Here is a 20165-nt window from a genome sequence, read left to right on the forward strand (position 1 = left end):
TCTAGATTTATGTATCATGTGAGGGGCATTGGATAGCAACAAAAAGAGTTTTGAAATATTTAAAAGGAACCCAAACTTATGGCATCAAATATTCCAAAGTTTCAAACTTCTATCTTGTTGGTTATTCAGATTCTAATTATGATGGAGATAAGGAGAATGGAGTCCCTACTTCGGGCTTTCTGATGAATCTTGGATCAATAGCCATCAGTTGGAGATCACAAAAGCAATCTATTCCTTCTGATTCTACCACTGAAGTTGAATATGTAGCAGCAGCTCAAGCCACTAAGGAAATCATTTGGCTTCAAAAAATACTTGAAGATTTGTAGGAGAGACAAAAAGCTTTAACTCCTCTATTTGTTGACAACTCTTCTATAATTAAATTGGCCAAGAATCCTAAGTTCCATGATCGAACCAAACATATCGACACCAAGTATCATTTGATTGGAGATCATGTAGGGGCCAAAACAATTTATCAGACACATTTTCCTACTTCAGAACAAATTGTAGATATATTTACTAAAGCATTAGGAAGTGAAAAATTTGAAAAGCTCAGATATTTAATTTCCATGTCAGATATCCCTTCGGATTAAGGAGGGAAGTTAAACCAATCCTACAATATTTGTTGTATATTATGAGGTTTAGGTTTTTTTTTTGCAATCTAACTATCTCCCTTTATTTCTTCATATGTATAAATTCATGTGTTTGATCAATAAAAGATAATGATTCATCTTTAGTGAAGTTCATTTCAGACATGACAGTGTTATTTGCACAGAACAATGAAAAAAACCGCAGCATCCAATTGAAACTTAGCCTACAAAGTCAAAGGTTTAATCGCAAAAATCATAGGGTGGCCAGAACATAAAAATTCCCGCAAACGAGAAGTCAACCAAAATTTCTGAGAACAAGTTTCAAGGTTAACATGGGGCAAGTGGATAAGTTTAAAGCCATCGGTGGGCAAGTATTAAAAAAAAATCTTAGTGTTTCAAAGGGATTAAAAGTCAATTTTTTAGTGACATGGTTTTTTTTTTTTGAGTTATTTTTAAGAACACAATAGGCCTGTGAAAAACAAATATATTTGGAAATTTATTTTATAAGGTTTCGAAAGGTTATTCAAAACATTTGAAGGTTGTAAAAAAATGTTTTTTTGTATTGAAAAATGGTGCATGGTATCAAAAAAATTATAAAGGAAAGGTAAGGTTTTTAAAGTGGAAACTTTTGTGGAATATTTTTAAAGGGATTTTTTTATTAAAAGAGAATTAAAGAAATAATATATTTTTTTTGAAAAGAGAGTTTAGGACTTTGCCAATGTTAATTCATCTGCAAATTTTTTTGGTGTTTTGTCAAGCATGACAATATTTCGGTTTTATATGCCTTGGTTTTGAGTTTCATTCAACAAGAAATGGGTGAAACGGTTTTGTGAAAGGTAGAAAAAACTACATATTCCAAGCAAGCATGGAAGATTTTGGAAGAAAAATTTGGTGCAAGGGGGAGTGACATGCAACAGCAAGATGTGTCACAGTCTGTTGAGTCAGCCGCAATTCTGAAACTAGATAAGCAAGACTCTGAGAGGATATCAGAGTTTGAAGAATCCCACTCAAAAGTGGATGATGGTTGTGAAGACTATAAAAGTGAAACACATGAGGCAGACATGCATATGGATGAAGAAGATGCAGTAAATATTGTGGAGAGAGAAGCTGAAGCCTATGTGCGTGAAACAGAGCAAGAGCAATAAATGCTCAAAGACTCTGCTATAGCGTGGAAGGTACAAATGAAGGTGAATCACATTGTGATGAAGCACATGTGGATGATGACTACAAAGTGATATGTGAATTGGTGAATCCAACCATAGCTGATGGATTAGTGAAGCTAAATTTGTTATTGAGCACATGCAAGCTAAAATATCCCATAATAGAGTGGATGAAAATTATGTTTATATTAAATTTTATGAAGAGCCATTAACTGGTGATGAGACATTTCACATGATGCAATAAAAAGAATGTATTGATATGTTGTTATTTGGTGAGATAAGGTCACTTGCTTCAAGAAGCTAAGTGGAAGACAACATGTTTGCAACAACAAAGGTTTGTGAAGAAGCAGAGAAGGCAGAGAAGGCAGAGAAGGAAGAGCATAAGTAGGACGTTCTCATTGAAGAGCATAATGAAGTTGTTTTTAACTTTTATTTTGAGTGTGAAAAGTACAGAAAAGAAGAAGCAGTACCTGATGATGAAAAGAAAGATATGGAAGTTTATGAAAATAAAGATGAATGCACCGAAACCATTTTTCAGCAATGGAGTCAAGAAGAGATAAGATTCTGCTATAAAGAAATATGGAAGAAAGAAAGATAGGAATATGAAGCACATGAAGCAAAGGGAAGAAGACAGTTTGAAGATGGAGAGTTGTGGCAACAGTCCATGGTTAAACAAATATTTGAAGATGAAGGTGTAGAAGAGAAAGTTAGATTGTGTTTTAGCACAAATTCAAGAAAATTCAAAGAAAAATTATAGCAACAACGAGTAAAGAAATATGGAACCTACAACAAGAAAGTGAAACTAAGAATGAAGCAGTTTCGAGGATATAGAATATGGAAGCAGAGAAAAAGAAAATGAAAAATTTTCAAAGTTTTGAGTCATTGTAAGCTTAGCTAAGACATAGAGCATCAGACATGTTTGAGTGATAATTGAGTGAATTTCTATTGTAAGCCTAGAAGACAAAGTTAAATCATGTTTGAGTTATGTTGAGTCATACAGTCGTAATTAAGGGGGAGTGTTGGAAATAATAATTACTCCCGCATGCAGTAAAATCCATATTTAGAGTCCGAGTTGAGTTGAGTCAATGTCAGTTAAATCGAGTCCAATATTAGTTGTTTGAGTTCACTCTATATTTGGAAAGGTTGAATTTGGTAAGTGTGTGCATGTCAAGGTATTTTAAGCAAGTCTCTAATCGGAAAAGGTTAAATACCCTTCACCAAGTTCATTGTAATAAATTCATGTCAAATCAATTTTGTATGATCAATAGAAAAGATCAGCAACTCATATTATTTGTGTTTCTTCTCTATGTCGTTTCCAACAGAAAAATTAGTTTTTAATTAATTTCTTTTGGGCTTGTACAGTTGTACTCTTCTGCTGGCATTCATTTTAAACTCCTCCACATTATGGCTTCAACTCTAACATTTGTCACTTCATTTGGAGTTTACATTCCTCCACATTGATCTGTAAAGTTTGTTCCTTCATATGTAATGCTTCTCGCTTCATCTAGTATCAATTCGTGTAGTTTCAATCCTCCTTTAGTTAGCCATCAAATCTTCTTTTCAATTCTTGAATTGGTGAATGGAACTATTCATTGCAATTTAAATTTCCATTTGTAGTGAAGTTTTTCTAAAATTCTTCATGTCCTTGCCAAGCTAAGCAAGAGCGTCTATGCATGTTTCATGCCCTATTAGGGTTTTCCTTGTAGGAAGTTTTGAAGTTGTTTTAATTTATATATAATCCACAATTTTTATGGCATGTGTTAGGATATTCCGACACATAGGAAATAGTTGAGTATAATTTTGTCTAGTATAGAGTTAGGTAAAGTGTGTTTCTTTACTATGTACTTTTGTAACTTACCATCCGACGATCACGATATGTTCTAGAGGTGAAGTGATCTTACGGTTCATTCTCTCCTCGGTATTACTGACACTTTATCCGTGGCTTAACACTCGATTGGTCCATGATCTCTATTTAAAGAGCATGGAGGGTCATTTGTAGGGTGACCGTTCATGAGAGAAGCTTATGTAAATTTTCTTTCTTTTACATTAATAAATCACTTGAAGTGGCCGCATTAGCTCAGGCCGTGGACTGTTTCCCTCTTTGAGGGTTTTAACAACGTCAAGAATACTGGTGTATTGATATGTGATCTTTTTTATACCGGTGTCCTTTGGTGTTCTATCTGAGGAACTTACCCTGTAAATTCCTACATGGTATCAGAGCTATTTAAGGGACGCATCCGTTGATGATCTAAATCCAGAGCCGATACAACTACATCTGACTATCGTTTCCTAGATCTATTGTTTCTAGTTGCTTTCGGGCTGAGGGGACTGCTCTATTGTGTTAGGAGCATTTGTTCCAATGAGGAACCCCTCTCGTTTCATGCGAAAAGGTTTCTAGTAGCCCTACCTACGTCATTTTTAAGATCTGGAGGTATATAGTTTGTATTTGCAGTTTTAGTTATTTATCTCTCTGTTTATTCTGGTTTATTTATCTCTATTTTTATTGTCGGATCTATGCCTTTCATTTTTGTGTATGCTCTTTGCCCCGCAAATTTGTGTGATCTAGGCAAATTAGAAAAAGAAAGGAAAGATTTTTCTCATGCATATGATTTTTTCCGTCGCGCCTTAATGTGATCTCGGAAAATCAAAAACATTGAGGAAAATATTTAGTTTCTTGCGAAATCTAAATTTAAGCCATAAGGCTTGTTTTTTTTTTCATGTTCGTTTTTGGTCGTGTGGTTTGCTTTGTTTGTAGGAAAAAATGGGTTTTTCAAGTAAGCACACACCCCAAAGCTTCAGTGAGTAAAAAAAAAAAACCTTCTTCTTTTCCCAAAATTACTTACTTTTTAAGCTAGCTCACTTGGTCCAAAGTTACTTTATGAGAATAGAGGTCTTGGGTTCAAGTATTTCTTTTTCTTGAGTTACTTTTTCAAAAAACATATGTAAATTATGTTTTAAAATTACTTTATGTAAAAGTGTTCTCACCCATTATAAAGAGCGAGTCACTTATAATTCTAAAGTCACTTTATCTTTTTTTTTAAGTTACAATTTAGTGGGTAGCTCCTAAAATACCTTTGTAAAAGTGACTTTCACTTATTTATAAAAGTGGGTCACATAAAGTAATTTTTTTTAAAAGTTGAACTAATCAAATTAAGTTTGGAAAGGGGGGGAATTTTTTTTAAATATAAGATCATCATTCACTTCCAAACATTCACGTACTTCGTCGGCATCTTCAACAACTTGTCTTGAAAAAACCATAAATTGTTCATCCACAAGCCATTTTGAGAGCCGTTTTTTTTAATCGGCCTAATTTTTCAATATCTTTCCATTGGAATGCTTAGTTTTAGTATCTACAACTTCTGTTTTTGTTAAAATGGAAAGCCCATGCAAGTTATTCTTGACAACAGCAACTACTTGCAATGGTTGTCCTACATTGTAGATTTATTTAGAAGTGAAAGTGTGTATAGAATAGTCTCAGGCCAAGAATCTAAACCTAAAGATGAATATAAGGTGACCAAATGGGAAAATAAGTAAGATCAAGCACGTGGGTTGATAGGGATGTCTATTTCTCCAGGCCCTAGATTCCATATCGCAGAACTTGATACCCCTAATGAAGCAATGAAACAACTCAATAAAGTTTTTGGAATTAAAAATGAAATTAGAGCCCATCAACTCAAAAATGAGTTGCTTATGTTGGACCCCAATATTTTTTCTTCCATTGAATATTTTTTGTCCATGTTCAAGACCCTTAGACTTCTCATGGAAGGTGTTAAGGTTAAGAAATAAGATGGTAGCCTTATCTATTCCATTCTTACGAAGTTAGGACCAGCCTACTCTGTGTTTGTTTCCACCTTCCATTCTACTAGAGAAGCCTTTATTTCTCAAGGACAAGCCTACAAGTCCCCCTCTTTTGATTCCTTTTGTCGTTATTTAATAAGAGAATAAGAAAAACTCTTACATTTTGGTCTTCTTAATACTGGAAACTCTTCTAAGAAAGCCTTAGTAGCCCAACAACAACCACATTCAAAGAATCCTAAGAAGCAATATCCTAAAAAGAATGGTCCTAAACCAAACAAGGGTCTTAAGCAATTTCAGTTTTAAATGAAAAGTCAATTCAACAAAATGATAAGGCAAATAAAAACAAAGGCAAGAAGACTGATAGACATTGCAACTTTTGTAATCGATATGGTCACTTAGAATCCAAATGCTTTAAGAAGTTGGAAGCCTTGGAAGCATCAATGAAGAAGAATAACATCCATTTAGAGCACTCTTCAACTTCAACTTCATCTTTAGGAATAACACTTTCTGCATGTGGTCGTCAAGCATCTTGGTCTGGTTATGCACTAAATGTGTCTTCTTCTTCTCATTCTCATGAGTGGATCATTGATTCTTGAGCTTCTTATCACATGGTAAAAAACAAAGCCATGGTTTCTTCTTTAAATGATTGTAACACCAAAAATATATATGTTGGTGATGATAAATCTCTTAGTGTTGTAAGGACTATAACTATTCATCTAGACAATGGTCAATTTAATGATGTATTATGTGTTCCTACTTTATCCTGAAACCTTCTATCTGTATATCAAATCACCCATTCAGGTGAAGGTAAAATCATTGAATTTTCACCTCATGATGTTGTAATTAAGGATCTAAGATATCCTAGACATATTTTAGCTACTCGCGTTACTGATGATTCTACAAGGTTGTATAAGTTTAAAAACTTTGGGTTATCAACTCTTCCCTCGGTATTTGTTGCCCATAATGATGAAGTGAGCAAAGTTTGGCATGAACGATTTGGTCACTTAAACTACCGCTCCCTTCAAAACCTATGTAAAGAAAATATGGTGACAGGTCTTCCTATGGTATCTTGCAGAGATGGTGTTTGTTTCAGATGTGTACTAAAAAAACATCATTGGGATAGTTTTGAAAAATGTGCCTCTTGGCACACCTCAGCCCCTTTACAACTTTTGCATGGTGATTTATGTGGTCCACTTCCAGTTGTTTCATTCTCTAGCTACAAGTACTTCTTAAATTTCATTGATGGTTTCTCTAGATACACTTGGGTATACTTCTTAAAACTCAAGATTGAATTCTTTAACATGTTATTTTCCTTGAAGGCCTTTGTTGAGAAACAATCTGGACATCAAATTCTTAAGCTAAGATCTGATAATGGCAGAGAATATGTTAACAACAAATTCATCAACTTTTTCACTAAGCATGGAATTTAATTGCAACATACTATTCCATATACTCCACAACAAAATGGTGTAGCTGAAAGGAAGAATCACGCATTAAAGGAAATGGTTAATTGTATGTTTCAATCTAAAGGACTTGGTCTTAATTTTTGGGCAGAAGGAATTAACTATGCAAATTACATAGTAAATCACACTACTACTAAGGTTTTAAAGAATATCACTCCAGAAGAAGCATGGAGCTCAATTAAACCATATGTAAGTCACTTTTTTGTTTTTCGAAGTGAAGCTTGGGCTTATCTTCGAGATGAGAAACATAAAGCCTTAGAACCTAAGAGTGAAAAATGTATTTTTGTTGAATATTCAGAAGATGTCAAAGGACATAGACTTCTTCCACCTAAATCCAAAAAGGTTATCATTAGAAGAGATGTAAAGTTTGCTTAAAATATATCAGCCTACGAGCCTAGTTCGGCGGATGTGCCACCTCTCTCTATCCCTTCTATTTTTGAAAATATTTCTTCAGATGATGATAGTGAGGATGACAATCATCCCCCTCCTTCAGCTCCTGATATTCCTAAATGGGTTTGCACTACTCGGGACGCAGCAGGCTCTCTTGTAGGTGATCCTACTAATTAGCATCGTACATGTTCTCAGTTTGATAGAGCCTCTTCTTTAATGGCTCAAGCTTCAGGGAATTATGATCTTGACACTTTTGCAGAAGCTTCAGGCCATCCAGATTGGGACACAACTATGAATGAAGAATATCATTCACTATTGGCAAACGATACATGGGACCTTGTTCCTCTTCCAAAGGGACGAAAATTTGTTAGATGCAAATGGGTTTACAGAACCAAGTTTGGACGAGATGGAAAAGTTGATAAATATAAAGCTCATATTGTTGCTAAGTTTTTTTTACAAGTTGAAGGCATTGACTATACTGAAACCTTCTCTCATGTTTCCAAAATGAACTCTATCTGCCTTTTTCTTTCCCTTGCTGCCTCTTTCAAATGGGAAGTCCATCAGATGGATGTTAAATTCGCCTTCTTGCATGGGGACTTGCATGAAGAAATCTATATGGACCAACCTCCTTGCCTTATATGAACAAAATCCAACCTTGTATGCTGGCTTAAGAAATCCCTTTATTGTCTCGAGCAAGCCCCTCAGACTTGGTATGCCAAAATGGATAGCTTTCTTTTAGATATTGGCTTTTCTAGGTGTCATTCTGACAATACTTATATCTACACCAAGAAAGTGGGTAAGTCTCTTATCATTCTTGTTCTTTATGTTGATGATCTTATCCTTACTGGTAGTGATCTCAACCTTATAAACCATGTGAAGTCCAACATTAAAAATAAGTTTGAAATGGCAGACTTAGGACACTTGCATTATTTCTTGGTCTTCAAACCTTGCAATCCAAAGATGGTATTTCCCTTTCCAAGTCCAAGTATGCTTGTGATCTTTTATGCCACTTTCACATGGAAGACTGTAAGCCAGCCCCTTCTCCCTTTCAGTCTGGAGCCAAACTTTCAATCACTTGTACTTCCCCTAAAGTTGATGCTACCTTATACCGTCAACTTATAGGAAAAATTTTGTATTTGACCCATACCCGTCCTAACCTTTCCTTTGTTGTTTGCCCTATTTCTCAGCTTATGAAAAACCCACATGAAATTCATTGGAAAGAAGCCAAAAGAATACTTTGTTATGTTTGAGGTACAATTAAGTTTGGGATTCATTACAGTGTAGAAGCATCTCCTGTATTGGTTGGTTTCACTGGTTCCGATTGGACTGGTGACCCTGATGATCAGAAGTCTACTCCAGGTTATGTCTTCACTCTTGGTTTTGGACTTATTACATGGGCTTGCAAGAAACAAAGTGACATTTCTATTTCTTCAGTAGAAGCAGAGTATTGTGGCATCGTAGAAGCTAGTAAGGAAGCCCTGTGGTTTCGTCAGATCCTGTCAGATTTTGGCTTTCAACAGCAGCATCCGACTACACTTTGGTGTGATAATCAACGCGCCATTCAACTATGAAAATCTAGTCCAACATCGGCGCGACAAACACATTGAACTACACATGCCCTTCATCAGAAATCTCATTCATGCCTATGTCCTTGAAGTGCAATATTGTTTAATTGATGATCAAGTTGCAAACATATTTACAAACGCTCTCATAGAGGCGAAGTTTACTAAACTTCGATTTATGGTTGGATTTCAGGGAGTTGTCACTAGGGGAGATAGGCTCCAATGCTTTCTTCCTTCTCCTATTATGTCACATTTGTACATTCTTCAATCCTATCCCAAGTTGTTCTTAAGGGGGGATGTTAGGATATTTTGACACATAGGAAATAGTTAAGTATAACTTGGTCTAATGTAGAGTTAAGTAAAGTGGGTTTCTCTATTATGTACTTTTGTAACTTACAATCCAACGGTCATGATATTTTCTAGAGATGAAGTGATCTGACGGTTCATACTCTTCTCGGTATTATCGACACTTGATCCGTGGCTTAACACCTGATTGGTCCATGATCTCTATTTAAAGAGCATGAAGGGTCATTTGTAGGATAACCATTCATGAGAGAAGTTTATGTAAATTTTCTTTCTTTTACATTAATAAATTGCCTGAAGTGGTTGTGTTGGCTCAGGCTATGGATTGTTTCCCTCTTTGAGGGTTTTAACCACGTCAAAGATACTGGTGTATTGATCTGTGATCTGTTTGTGAGCGGTGTTCTTTGGTGTTCTATCTGAGGGACTTACCCTGTAAATTCTTACAATGTGTGATTAGTTTATTTTCACTAATTTTACCATATATCTGATGCTATGTTTGCATTGAAATATCCATGGTTTTTTGCTCTGGTAATTTCCCATCAGCATTGCTAGACTTTTATTAAGATTTCTATATGCATTTTATAAATTTTCTTTTTTTATTTCGGTGAAATGGAACAAGACTAATTAACCGTGAATTTTGTGGAAATTTGCAGGAGAAAAAAACATTTAATTTTCTTGGGATAACTCTCAAGACAATAGTTGCTATGGTTGAATATGTTGGAGCTATTCATTGGTTGAAAACTTCCATCCTTTTGTTGTAAAATTCCTTGTATAATCATTTGTGTTTGTATATATTGTCACAAAATTTGCAGATTTAAGATACGGAGGAAGAGTTAAACAACTATTGGGGGTCGTTAAGTTGTCCAATGAGCGATGGATGCAATTTCTGGAGCCATGAATCGGAGAAAAATGGTGCTTTCTCTGTTAATCTTGATGAGCATTCATACTTCCATAAGGCTTTCTCCTTGAGAAAAAGAACAGGAATTCTCAGAGTGCTGAAAGAAACAAGTGATGGACGAGGCCACTGTGAAATTGACGAGTTGTAGGTCTAGATAAACGACATTTCATTAAATGGTTCAATTTTTAAATTAAAATTTCCCATTATGGCATGACTGTCTCTAAGTTTACTTATGGCTATTGCATTGTGGTGCATGTATTATACCATTCCATTTCACCGTACATATAATCAAATCAAATCTTCAGAACCCCGCAATAATTCAATTGAATTGGCCTAAACACAAACACAATGATTAAGTGTTTCCGTCACAAAAATGTATATAACATGTTCATAATATTTATGAAAAGCACATTTCTGTAACAAAACTATATACTCTAAACGTTTGCTTAAGTAAAAGTAAGACAAAACTTTCTCCATATAAATAGTTATCTGCCATCCTTATTCTTTAATTATTAAAATCATACGGTCTTTTTATTATAATACTATATTTAATATAATAAATAAATTAAATCATATGTTATTTTAATTATAATACTAGATGTAATATAATAAATAAATTAAAATGTTCACATATTTTAATAAAGACAAAGCGATTTATAAGGATGCCAATTGTAAGTATTATAAGCCTAGAATATATTGATCGTGTTATTGACACTGCACACATTTACACCTCCCTCGTGTCACATGTCTTGCTTTCCTTAATAGTCTTTGCCTTATTAGTCCCGGCCCCTTCGGGCTGCAGGGACTATAGTTATTGTTATTCACAATGCATATTAGTTTGACACGGATACCCAAGAATCTTTTTTCTCATTTAACCAAAGTAGCTTTTATATTAATGAAATGCCTTGGCTGGTTCCTTTTATATTAATGAAATGTTTTTGCTTTTTAATAAGATTTTTCGTTTTAAGCCATTAAAAAGACCATTAGTTTCACACGGATACCGATGAATCTTTTTCTTATATAACCCAAGTTATGTCTTTGTTTGTTCCTTTTATATTAATGAAATGTTTTTGCTTTTTAATAAGAATTTTCGTTTTAACCCATAAAAAAAACCATGGTCTTATTTGGCCTCATATCAAGGCCATAACAAATTTAAATGGTATTCTTCATTCTAAAATTTAGATTAATAAAAAGGACCATTAATGAAATTTAAATTAATAAAAAAGACAATCATCTAAATTTTTATTTGGATTATTGTTGTTTTAATGTTAACGTTAAAGCATTGATAATAAATGTCTAGTTACATGTTAGGCATTAACATGTGTGTTTATCACTATAATGAAATTTAAATATTTGGTTTTGAATGTGCGGATATCAATCTTGCATTTTAGGTTGGTCTATCTATCTGTCTATCTATCGATTTGTCACCCCATACTCTCTACCTTATCTATCTGTCTCTCTATCGATCTATCACACCATACTCTCTACCTCTATGGTTTTGAATTTGTAACTTCTTAAGAGGAAACATATGCTCTTAACCATTAGGCCCACTAAAGCTGTATATGAATCAACAATGTTAATTGAAATTGAAAATATAAGAAAAAAAATCATAAGAAAAAAAAATACAAATCAAGTTAAAATGTAATAAAACTAAAAAAACCCTGAAAAAAAATGTAGTTTTTTTTAGCTCTTTAAAATTTGTTATATTAAATTGAAAATATGGAAAAAAAACTATAATTCATGAAAATGGAAATAATAAAAAAAAGCTAAATAAATGAATAAAAAAATTAAAAATAATAATAATTAATAAAAATAAAAATTACTAAACATCTTATAATAAAATCTCAAACAATCAACTTATAAATAAATAAATTTAAATAATAATAATAAATAATAAAAATTACCAACATAAGAATAAGAATACAAACTGTCAAAATTTGAAAAAACACCATCAATTATTGTATTGTAAAAGTATTGAAGCACATCGCCATATGTAAGTCAGAGCATCTAACCGAGTACGTTCGTTTTCAACATCATCTCCTATGTTCATTTTATTTGTTTGTTGACCGATCGATTTTTCCATGTACCTTCCTTTGCTACAGAAGTAATGCGGTCGGTAGGGAATCTGTATCCCCGTACACATTTTAACTTTATTTTCGTTTATCGATCACCTCACGTTGTTGCTTGCTTCCAAAGCTGGACAAGAGCATTTACATCATGATACAGAAGTTTTTAAGAATGGAAAGGATTTTTCTGAAAAGTCCCCAGATTTAAAATAAGCAACCTTTCCCAAAAAAAAATTAAAATTAAATTACATATCATAACTCTCTTAAAAATAAAAATAAAATTAAACGTTGCCCAGTGACAAAAATGCCCACTCCTAAAATATTGCGATTCGAAATACCCTTTAGAAAGTCTATTTCCAATATCCATATCCGACATCTCCTCGGTTTCATACTGAGCAGTGAGACTAAGTGAACATTTTTATTATTAGATGCTGAATAATACCATCAGGCGGCGGCCCTGTAAAAATGGCTTCCAGCTATCAATTTGTTCGTAGCGTCTCACCAATGAGAAACAATTTAATCTCACCAACTTCACGTCATCTATGACAATCAGTGTCATTCTGCAGGAGGCTTTGTAAAATTGGATCCAGCTATCACTCTGTTCACCGAGTCTCTCCAATTATGCGTGGACTGGGTCTCTGGTCCTCGTCATTTACTCATCGGATCGACAGTGCCAAAAAATACACTCTTACCGACTCCCGGAAACATAAACTCACCTTAAATATATTGGTTTTCTCTAGTGAATACTTCACGTTGGTCCGACCAGCTCTACCCTTCTTAGAGTCTTCCTCAGTGGTTGGCAGTTGGCACATTGCAGTAATAGTACTAATGATATTGCATGGAGTATGTGGGTAACCAGGAAATTACTCATTTGAGTATTATAGTCCGCTTCACATGGAAGAACGTGGAATATAGTTTCATTCAAATCTACGAGACGGCTGAAAAGAGATACAGACAAAACACGGATATTTTAATATTATTACAAGACTTATAAGAGCGTAGAATACTGACTTCTATACTCATCTCGGTGCCAAATAAAATACAGGTCAGCCAGAACAAGATATGGACATGCTCACCTTGCTCGCTCTATATATAGAGAGAAGCTGTGCTTTCAAGTAACCCGCAAGCCAAGGCAACAATGGAAGAGAATCGGCCTCCAATGGCACTCTTCATTATGGCATTGCTTTGTTTGCTAGCCACAGCACTGCCGCACTCTGTTCAGGCTAACTTCTACTCATACAAGTCTCCACCTCCTCCATCCCCATCTCCTCCTCCTCCTTATCATTACAGCTCTCCGCCACCACCATCGCCATCTCCTCCTCCTCCTTATCATTACAGCTCTCCGCCACCACCATCGCCATCTCCTCCTCCTCCCTACCATTACAGCTCTCCGCCACCACCATCCCCACCTCCTCCTCCCCCTTATCACTACAAGTCCCCACCACCTCCATCCCCATCCCCTCCTCCTCCCTACCTTTACAAGTCTCCGCCACCACCATCCCCATCTCCTCCTCCTCCATATCACTATAAATCCCCACCACCACCAACCCCTTCGCCTCCGCCCCCTTATTACTACAAGTCTCCGCCGCCGCCTTCCCCATCGCCACCTCCTCCCTATCAGTACAAGTCCCCACCGCCACCATCCCCATCGCCTCCTTCTCCCTATCACTACAAGTCTCCCCCGCCACCATCGCCCTCGCCTCCTCCGCCCTATCACTACAAGTCCCCCCCGCCACCATCTCCCTCGCCTCCTCCTCCATATCACTACAAGTCCCCACCACCACCATCCCCATCTCCTCCTCCGCCCTACCATTACAATTCTCCGCCGCCCCCATCGCCCTCTCCTCCTCCACCGTATCATTACAAGTCTCCACCACCTCCTCCCTACCGTTAGAATTACTACACTTCACCACCGTCAATCTATTAAAATTCTCATGATCGTGAATTCGTGGTAACGACTCTTTTCTTGGATTTGCATTCGCTTAACTTGCTGTAATTCTTGTTTAAATGAGGTACAAAGATATAATTACTCTACTCTATTTTGAGATCTGGTATTTGAGATTCATCCTATTATTTTTTACATTGCAGGCAAAGGATTGATGAAGTGAAAGATCGTGTGATCGTTTGATGAAGTTATAAAAGATGCAATTCAACGGGCTGCAGGCTCATAATAAAGATATAATAAGGCTTCCACCGTATCATATGGAATCTGTAATGGTAGTGAGGACCATTTATTTAAGTTTGTAGTGAAATGGCCCATTTATGTCATTCTTTTCCCAAGTTTTTCAATAAAAAGAGATAGTGACATTCTTTGTGCAATTCACGATGTAGCAAATCCCTCAAATGAGTCCATTATGTGTTTCCGTGTTTTAATTAGGATTTGTGTGGAACTCCTTCGGTGGCCACGTCTTTTTCTGTCATATCTACCTCAGTGCATATTCATTTTTTGAAAAGGAAAAAAAAATCAATTCTCATGGACTTGACTTCATTTTGGTTCATGGGTTTGAGTGGAATACATATAACATGGTCGATTTTGCACTAATGATAACAGCAACATTGAGAATCAGTGTGCTGCACGAGCTCCGTAATACAAGCATAATATTCTTATTTTGTATCATATATATATATGAAAAATAAATTCGACTGTGTAGTAAGTAACTTCAGAAGTATAAAGTGAGAATAAACAAAATAAAGATGGCGTACTGTTCAATTCCCATATCTTTTCCGAATCGTTTATAATTCTTGTGCCGTAGCGTTTGTGTTGTTGCCGCTCTGATTAAAACGGTGAAGGCACTTTAAAGGGGGCGTCCGTAATCCGGCCCGCCCGTATCCATTCAGGGTGAATTTAACATCATGTTAAAGTGAAGTCCATAATATACATATATAGTATATACACACTGTCTGGCCCGCCCTGATTAATTCAGGGTCAAGTTATATGACCATTGGCCCTATTTATTCAGTGTTAATCTCGGTGAGACTTCACGGTTAAACAGAGTTTTTGTTTACCCCGAGACAAAGTTTCATTTTTGTTGGATGAGGTCGTTTTGATATTCCGAATAAATATAATAAGTTGTTTTGATTCTTTTGAAAAATAATAGGTTGTTTTGATATTCTGATTAACTATAAAGTTTATTTATCCATTTTTTTTAACACGGGAATTTATTTTTATTAAATAAGTGTTATAGTAGTGTTTAATTTTAGATTATGTGTTTAATTTAGAATAGTGTTTATATTGTTTTAATTTAAATAATTATTAGAGGTAGGGTAGGATTTAATTTTTATGGACTATTCTAAAAGTTTTTATGTTTTTTTTTAAATAAGTTTTTCATAGTTTTAATTTAATTATCAATAATTATAAGATAGAGAGTAAGAATTTACTTTATTTTTAATTGTATACACAAATCAAAGGTTGAGATTTATTTTTAAAGTAGTTATGTTTGTTTTTATTGATTTAACTCAATTTATTAATTAAAAAAATGTGAATTTAACTCAATTTATTAATTAAAAAAAATGTCATATGAATAAGCATCATATGAAATGAATTACTTTTTCTTAAGCTTGCGGTATTCATGAGTGATAGAATTGACCTCTGGTATTGTAACAAAGTCTATTTACAAATTAAAAATATTCATAATAAAGTGACATGAATATCCATGGTTAAGAATCTTGTTACATGTTTTCTTTAAATGTATGTATTTTTAACCTATATATAATTTTTTATCATTAATAACAATAATTGTTATTTTAAATAAATTTATAATTTAGTTGATTTTTATGATTAATTTTAACAACTTGAGATGTATGATGAAGTGTTTTGATGCTTATTATGGATTGATGTTTATAGGCATTTACCATTTATATGGCTACGGTAGTTAGTAGTATTCACAAATAATAACAATGAGGCATGGTTTCTCCCAACACTATTGACTATGTTTGATATTTTTGTTGTGTTAGGAATTACATTGTTTCATAGACTATATTATCAATACAATAAGAACAAAGGCATGTCAATTAATTACATGTAAATGATATGCCTAATTCTTTTAATTTTCTTCAATTGATAAGCATATTTCAGTTCATATTTAACATGTCTTTAGGATTACTATCCATTTTTAGCACAAAAAGAAAATCAACTTCCAATTTTGACTATTTAATGTTGCATTTTCATCTACCAATGTATTGATTTCAAGAATTTTTTTTGGGAAATGTTTTTGAAATTGAGAGACCTCTTTAATTCATTTAGTTTGGATGAATACTCTTGAAAATATGGACTCTCTAAAGCATGCATTGAGGAGGTCATTATTTTGAGAGAACTATTCAATTCCCATGTGAGATGGATAAGTGTCATGGTAATATTATTGTAGAAAATGAGAGTTTTCTAGAAGATCCTAAATCTTAATTGTATGTCATTTATAACATATCATATCATAATTTCTTGTAATCTCCTTTGCACAAAGCCACTTTGGCCTTTATACCCGTGATATGTTATGGAAGAAATAGAGATCAATGTAAGGTTATGTTGTGTGAGAAATTATTATTTTAATTTTTTTAGTTAGAATTAATACTTACATACTATATGAGAAGTTGGTTTGTAAAGTGTTAGTGATGATTGAGAAATTCTGAAAAAATCTAAAAACTCCTATAGTAAAAATAAATTAAACTCTATATATTAAAATAATATATGAATGTAAAAATGTGTACAAATAAATACCATTGTGTGAAATATATTCCATTTCAATCATTCTTATTTTGGTATCAGAGCCATCAGGTTGGACAGAAGTAAATCTTTATGAGTCCATAAAGAGCATAGATCTTTGTGTATGAAGTGGTGCAGCGGGTTAGTATGTAGTGTGATGGTACATCATGCATGGATCTGAGTATCCATCTTCCATTGTCAACTACAAGTCTAATCCCGTTGCTGATTTCTATTTATCAGTTTCGCCTGAATTGTGACTTATTACGGGGAGAGCCGGAATTTATAGGAAGATATTTTAGAAGAGGAAATTTCTAAGGTATTTTTATTGTGTAAGAATTATTTATTAAATTTGTGATTTCAATAAATGCCTATCAAATTTTAGAGAAATTACAACAAAAAAACACACCAAAAATACTTGAAAAAATCTCACTATAAACAACTCCATCAAAAATTTTCAAGTGAAAGTTAGAGCATCTAACCCAGTACGTTCTTTTCGACACTAACACTGGTCTTCAATTTATTTGTTTGTGAACTGAGGGATTTTCCCACGTACGTACGGTTGATTCAAAAGTAACGCAATCAGTGTGAATCTGTAACCGGGTACAGATTTCAAAATTAATTTTTGTTTCTCGATCACGTCACACAGTGGCTTCTTGTTTCCAAGTGTAGATAAGAGCATTTATATTATAATACACTTTGTTTTTAAAAATGGATAAGATTTTTTTTAGAAAGAGATACCCATACCTAAAATCTAGCGACTCGAATGCCCATTTTTCAAAGTCGATTTCCAATACCCATATTCAACCTCTCTTAGGTTTCATACTCAGCTACAGTAGGACGAAGAGAAAATTTTTATTATTTGATGTTGAATATTATCATCATGCGGTGGCCCTGTTAAAATGGCTTCCAGCTATCACTTTGTTCGCCGTGTCTCTCCAATGACAGACTATTCTATGACAAAGATTGTTGTTCTGCAGAAGGCTTCATAAAATGGCGTCCAGCAATCACTCTGTTCACCAAGTCTCTACAATTACGCGTGGACTTGGTCTCTGGTCCTCACCATTTGGTCATCGGATCGACGGTGACAAAAAAATTATTCTTACCACTCCTAAAAACATAATCTCACGTTAACGATATTGCTTTTCTCTAATGAATACTTCACGTTGGCCTGACCTGCTCTACCCAGTTAGAATCTTCCCAGTAGTCGGCAGTTGGTACATTACAGCATAGGCAGTAAAGCTTTTGCGTCGAGTATATCGGTAACCAGGAAACTACTAATTTGATTATTATAATCCACCTCACAAGGAAGAACGTGGAATATGCTTCCATTCAAATCACGAGGCGGCTCAAAGAAAAGAAAATATGGATTCTTGAAATTTATTATAAAACATATAACAGCGTAGAATACTGACTTTTATACTCATCTCGGTGACGATGCTCGCCTTGCCCGTTCTATATATATAGAGGAGGCGTGGTTTCAAGTAACCCGCAAGGCAACAATGGAAGAGAATACTCCAATGGCACTCTTCATTATGGCATTGCTTGGCTTGCTGGCCTCAGCACTGCCGCACTCTGTTCACGCAGACGTCTACTCCTACAAGTCTCCACCTCCTCCACGCCAATCTTATCACTACAATTCTCCCCCACCACCATCCCCTTCACCTCCTCCTCCCTATCACTACAGCTCCCCGCCACCTCCATCCCCATCCCCTCCTCCCTATCACTACAGATCCCCGCTACCACTGTCCTCATCTCCTCCCCCACCGTATCACTACAAGTCCCCACCACCTCCACTCCTGTCACGCCCCCAAGTCTACGGTAGTCTTCCAACCGTTATCTGGCGGGGTGCGGCACTACCATGTACTTTCTTTTTCGTAATACTTGTACATATAGACTACGCCTTACACATTAACATGCTTAATTCATCTTCTTTAATTAAGACAAGGCATTAATCTTCATATACAATCATAACCAATATGCAATGTAAAACCGAGCACATAACAATTGCACACAATGATAATGGGAGGGGCAACTCCCGAACGAGTTCGCCCAAATATATATTATGAATCTCTTTTCAATAATACAATCACAAGTGTGCCGGGCAAGTCCACGGCCAACACTTAGAACTTTTACAACGAGGCAAGAGAGCCTTTTACAATTCGATACCAATTACCTTTGGTAAGAGCGAGCTCACCCGAGCCTCCAAAACTCTACCAAATCAATTCTGCACCAAATCGTCCTTCACCGTGAACCGTCGTCCTCAAACCAATCCCCGGTAGAACTGCGCACTTATTCTCTTATGCGCATGAGAGATGCGCACTTCTCTGCGTCCTCTTTATCTCTAGATCGATGACCAAGAGGAGAGCGAAGTGCTTGTTGTCAAATGAGCCTTCTGCGCCTTGAATATATAGCCATCTCAACTCTATGATGAAGGGGTGTCAGCTCTTTAGGCCGACCCCCAAAATACATACGTTGGAGCCCCTTCTTTACTTATGGGCAGGTCGGCCCTTGCCTAAGGGCAAGGCCTCCCTACGCCCTTATAAAGTCTGCACTCCATCGCATTATTTCTTAAGTGTTTCGTAAGTGCTCCCAAAACGTCACAGCCGGCTCGTAGGAACGTCGCACCTGTCCGCCCTTCGTCGCACTGTCGTTTGCTGTCGCACGTCCGGTTGTGGTCGCGTTCTGTCCGTCCGCCGTATGGAGGGGCGCCCGCCCGGGTCGCCCTCCCTTCGCCCACATCTATGCGCCCAACCGTGCCACGCCCGTGTTGAACCAACTCGCGCCCATGTCGTGTCGTTTGCCATGTCGTTGTTCGGTGGTCTGTCCATCGGGCGTGGGCCGCCCATGGGTCGCCCGCCCGTCGGGCGCGGGTCGCCCTTGGGTCGACTCTCCGTTTCGGCTCGCCCGAGCCTCAACCGTAAACTGTCCGCCGGTTCGGGTAGCTGCACCCGCGTCCAAACCTGCTGCAGCTCGTCCGCAGCTCGCCCTTCGTTCGCCGGATGTCGCAGCTCGCCAAACCTGCCATCGCTCGCCGTGCACAGGTCGCGGCGCCCGGGGCGCTCGCCCGTCGTGCACGGGTCGCCCACGGGTCGCCCGCCTGGGTCGCCCACCCGTCGTGCACGGGTCGCCCACCCGGGTCGCCCACCCGGGTCACCCGTCGGGTGAAGGCGCGCCTCTGCCCAAATCGCCAGAGCGTTACACTCTCCTCCACCTGAAGACGTTGTCGTCCCGACAACATACCA

The 20165-nt window shown here is 36.3% G+C and overlaps 1 protein-coding gene across 1 annotated transcript; it reads left to right on the forward strand.

Moving 5' to 3' along the window:
- Positions 1-13295: 13295 nt before the first annotated feature.
- On the forward strand, positions 13296-14546 carry LOC149220216 (uncharacterized). Its single transcript, XM_089382758.1, has 2 exons — positions 13296-14178; positions 14316-14546. The coding sequence occupies exon 1, from the start codon at positions 13366-13368 to the stop codon at positions 14119-14121; it is 756 nt and encodes a 251-aa protein (XP_089238884.1). The 5' UTR covers positions 13296-13365; the 3' UTR covers positions 14122-14178; positions 14316-14546.
- Positions 14547-20165: the final 5619 nt, after the last annotated feature.

This window comes from Pinus tabuliformis, chromosome Q (genome assembly GCF_031772625.1).
Source record: "Pinus tabuliformis cultivar Carrire ecotype Pingquan chromosome Q, CPIR1, whole genome shotgun sequence".
In the NCBI taxonomy this organism is placed as follows: domain Eukaryota; kingdom Viridiplantae; phylum Streptophyta; class Pinopsida; order Pinales; family Pinaceae; genus Pinus; species Pinus tabuliformis.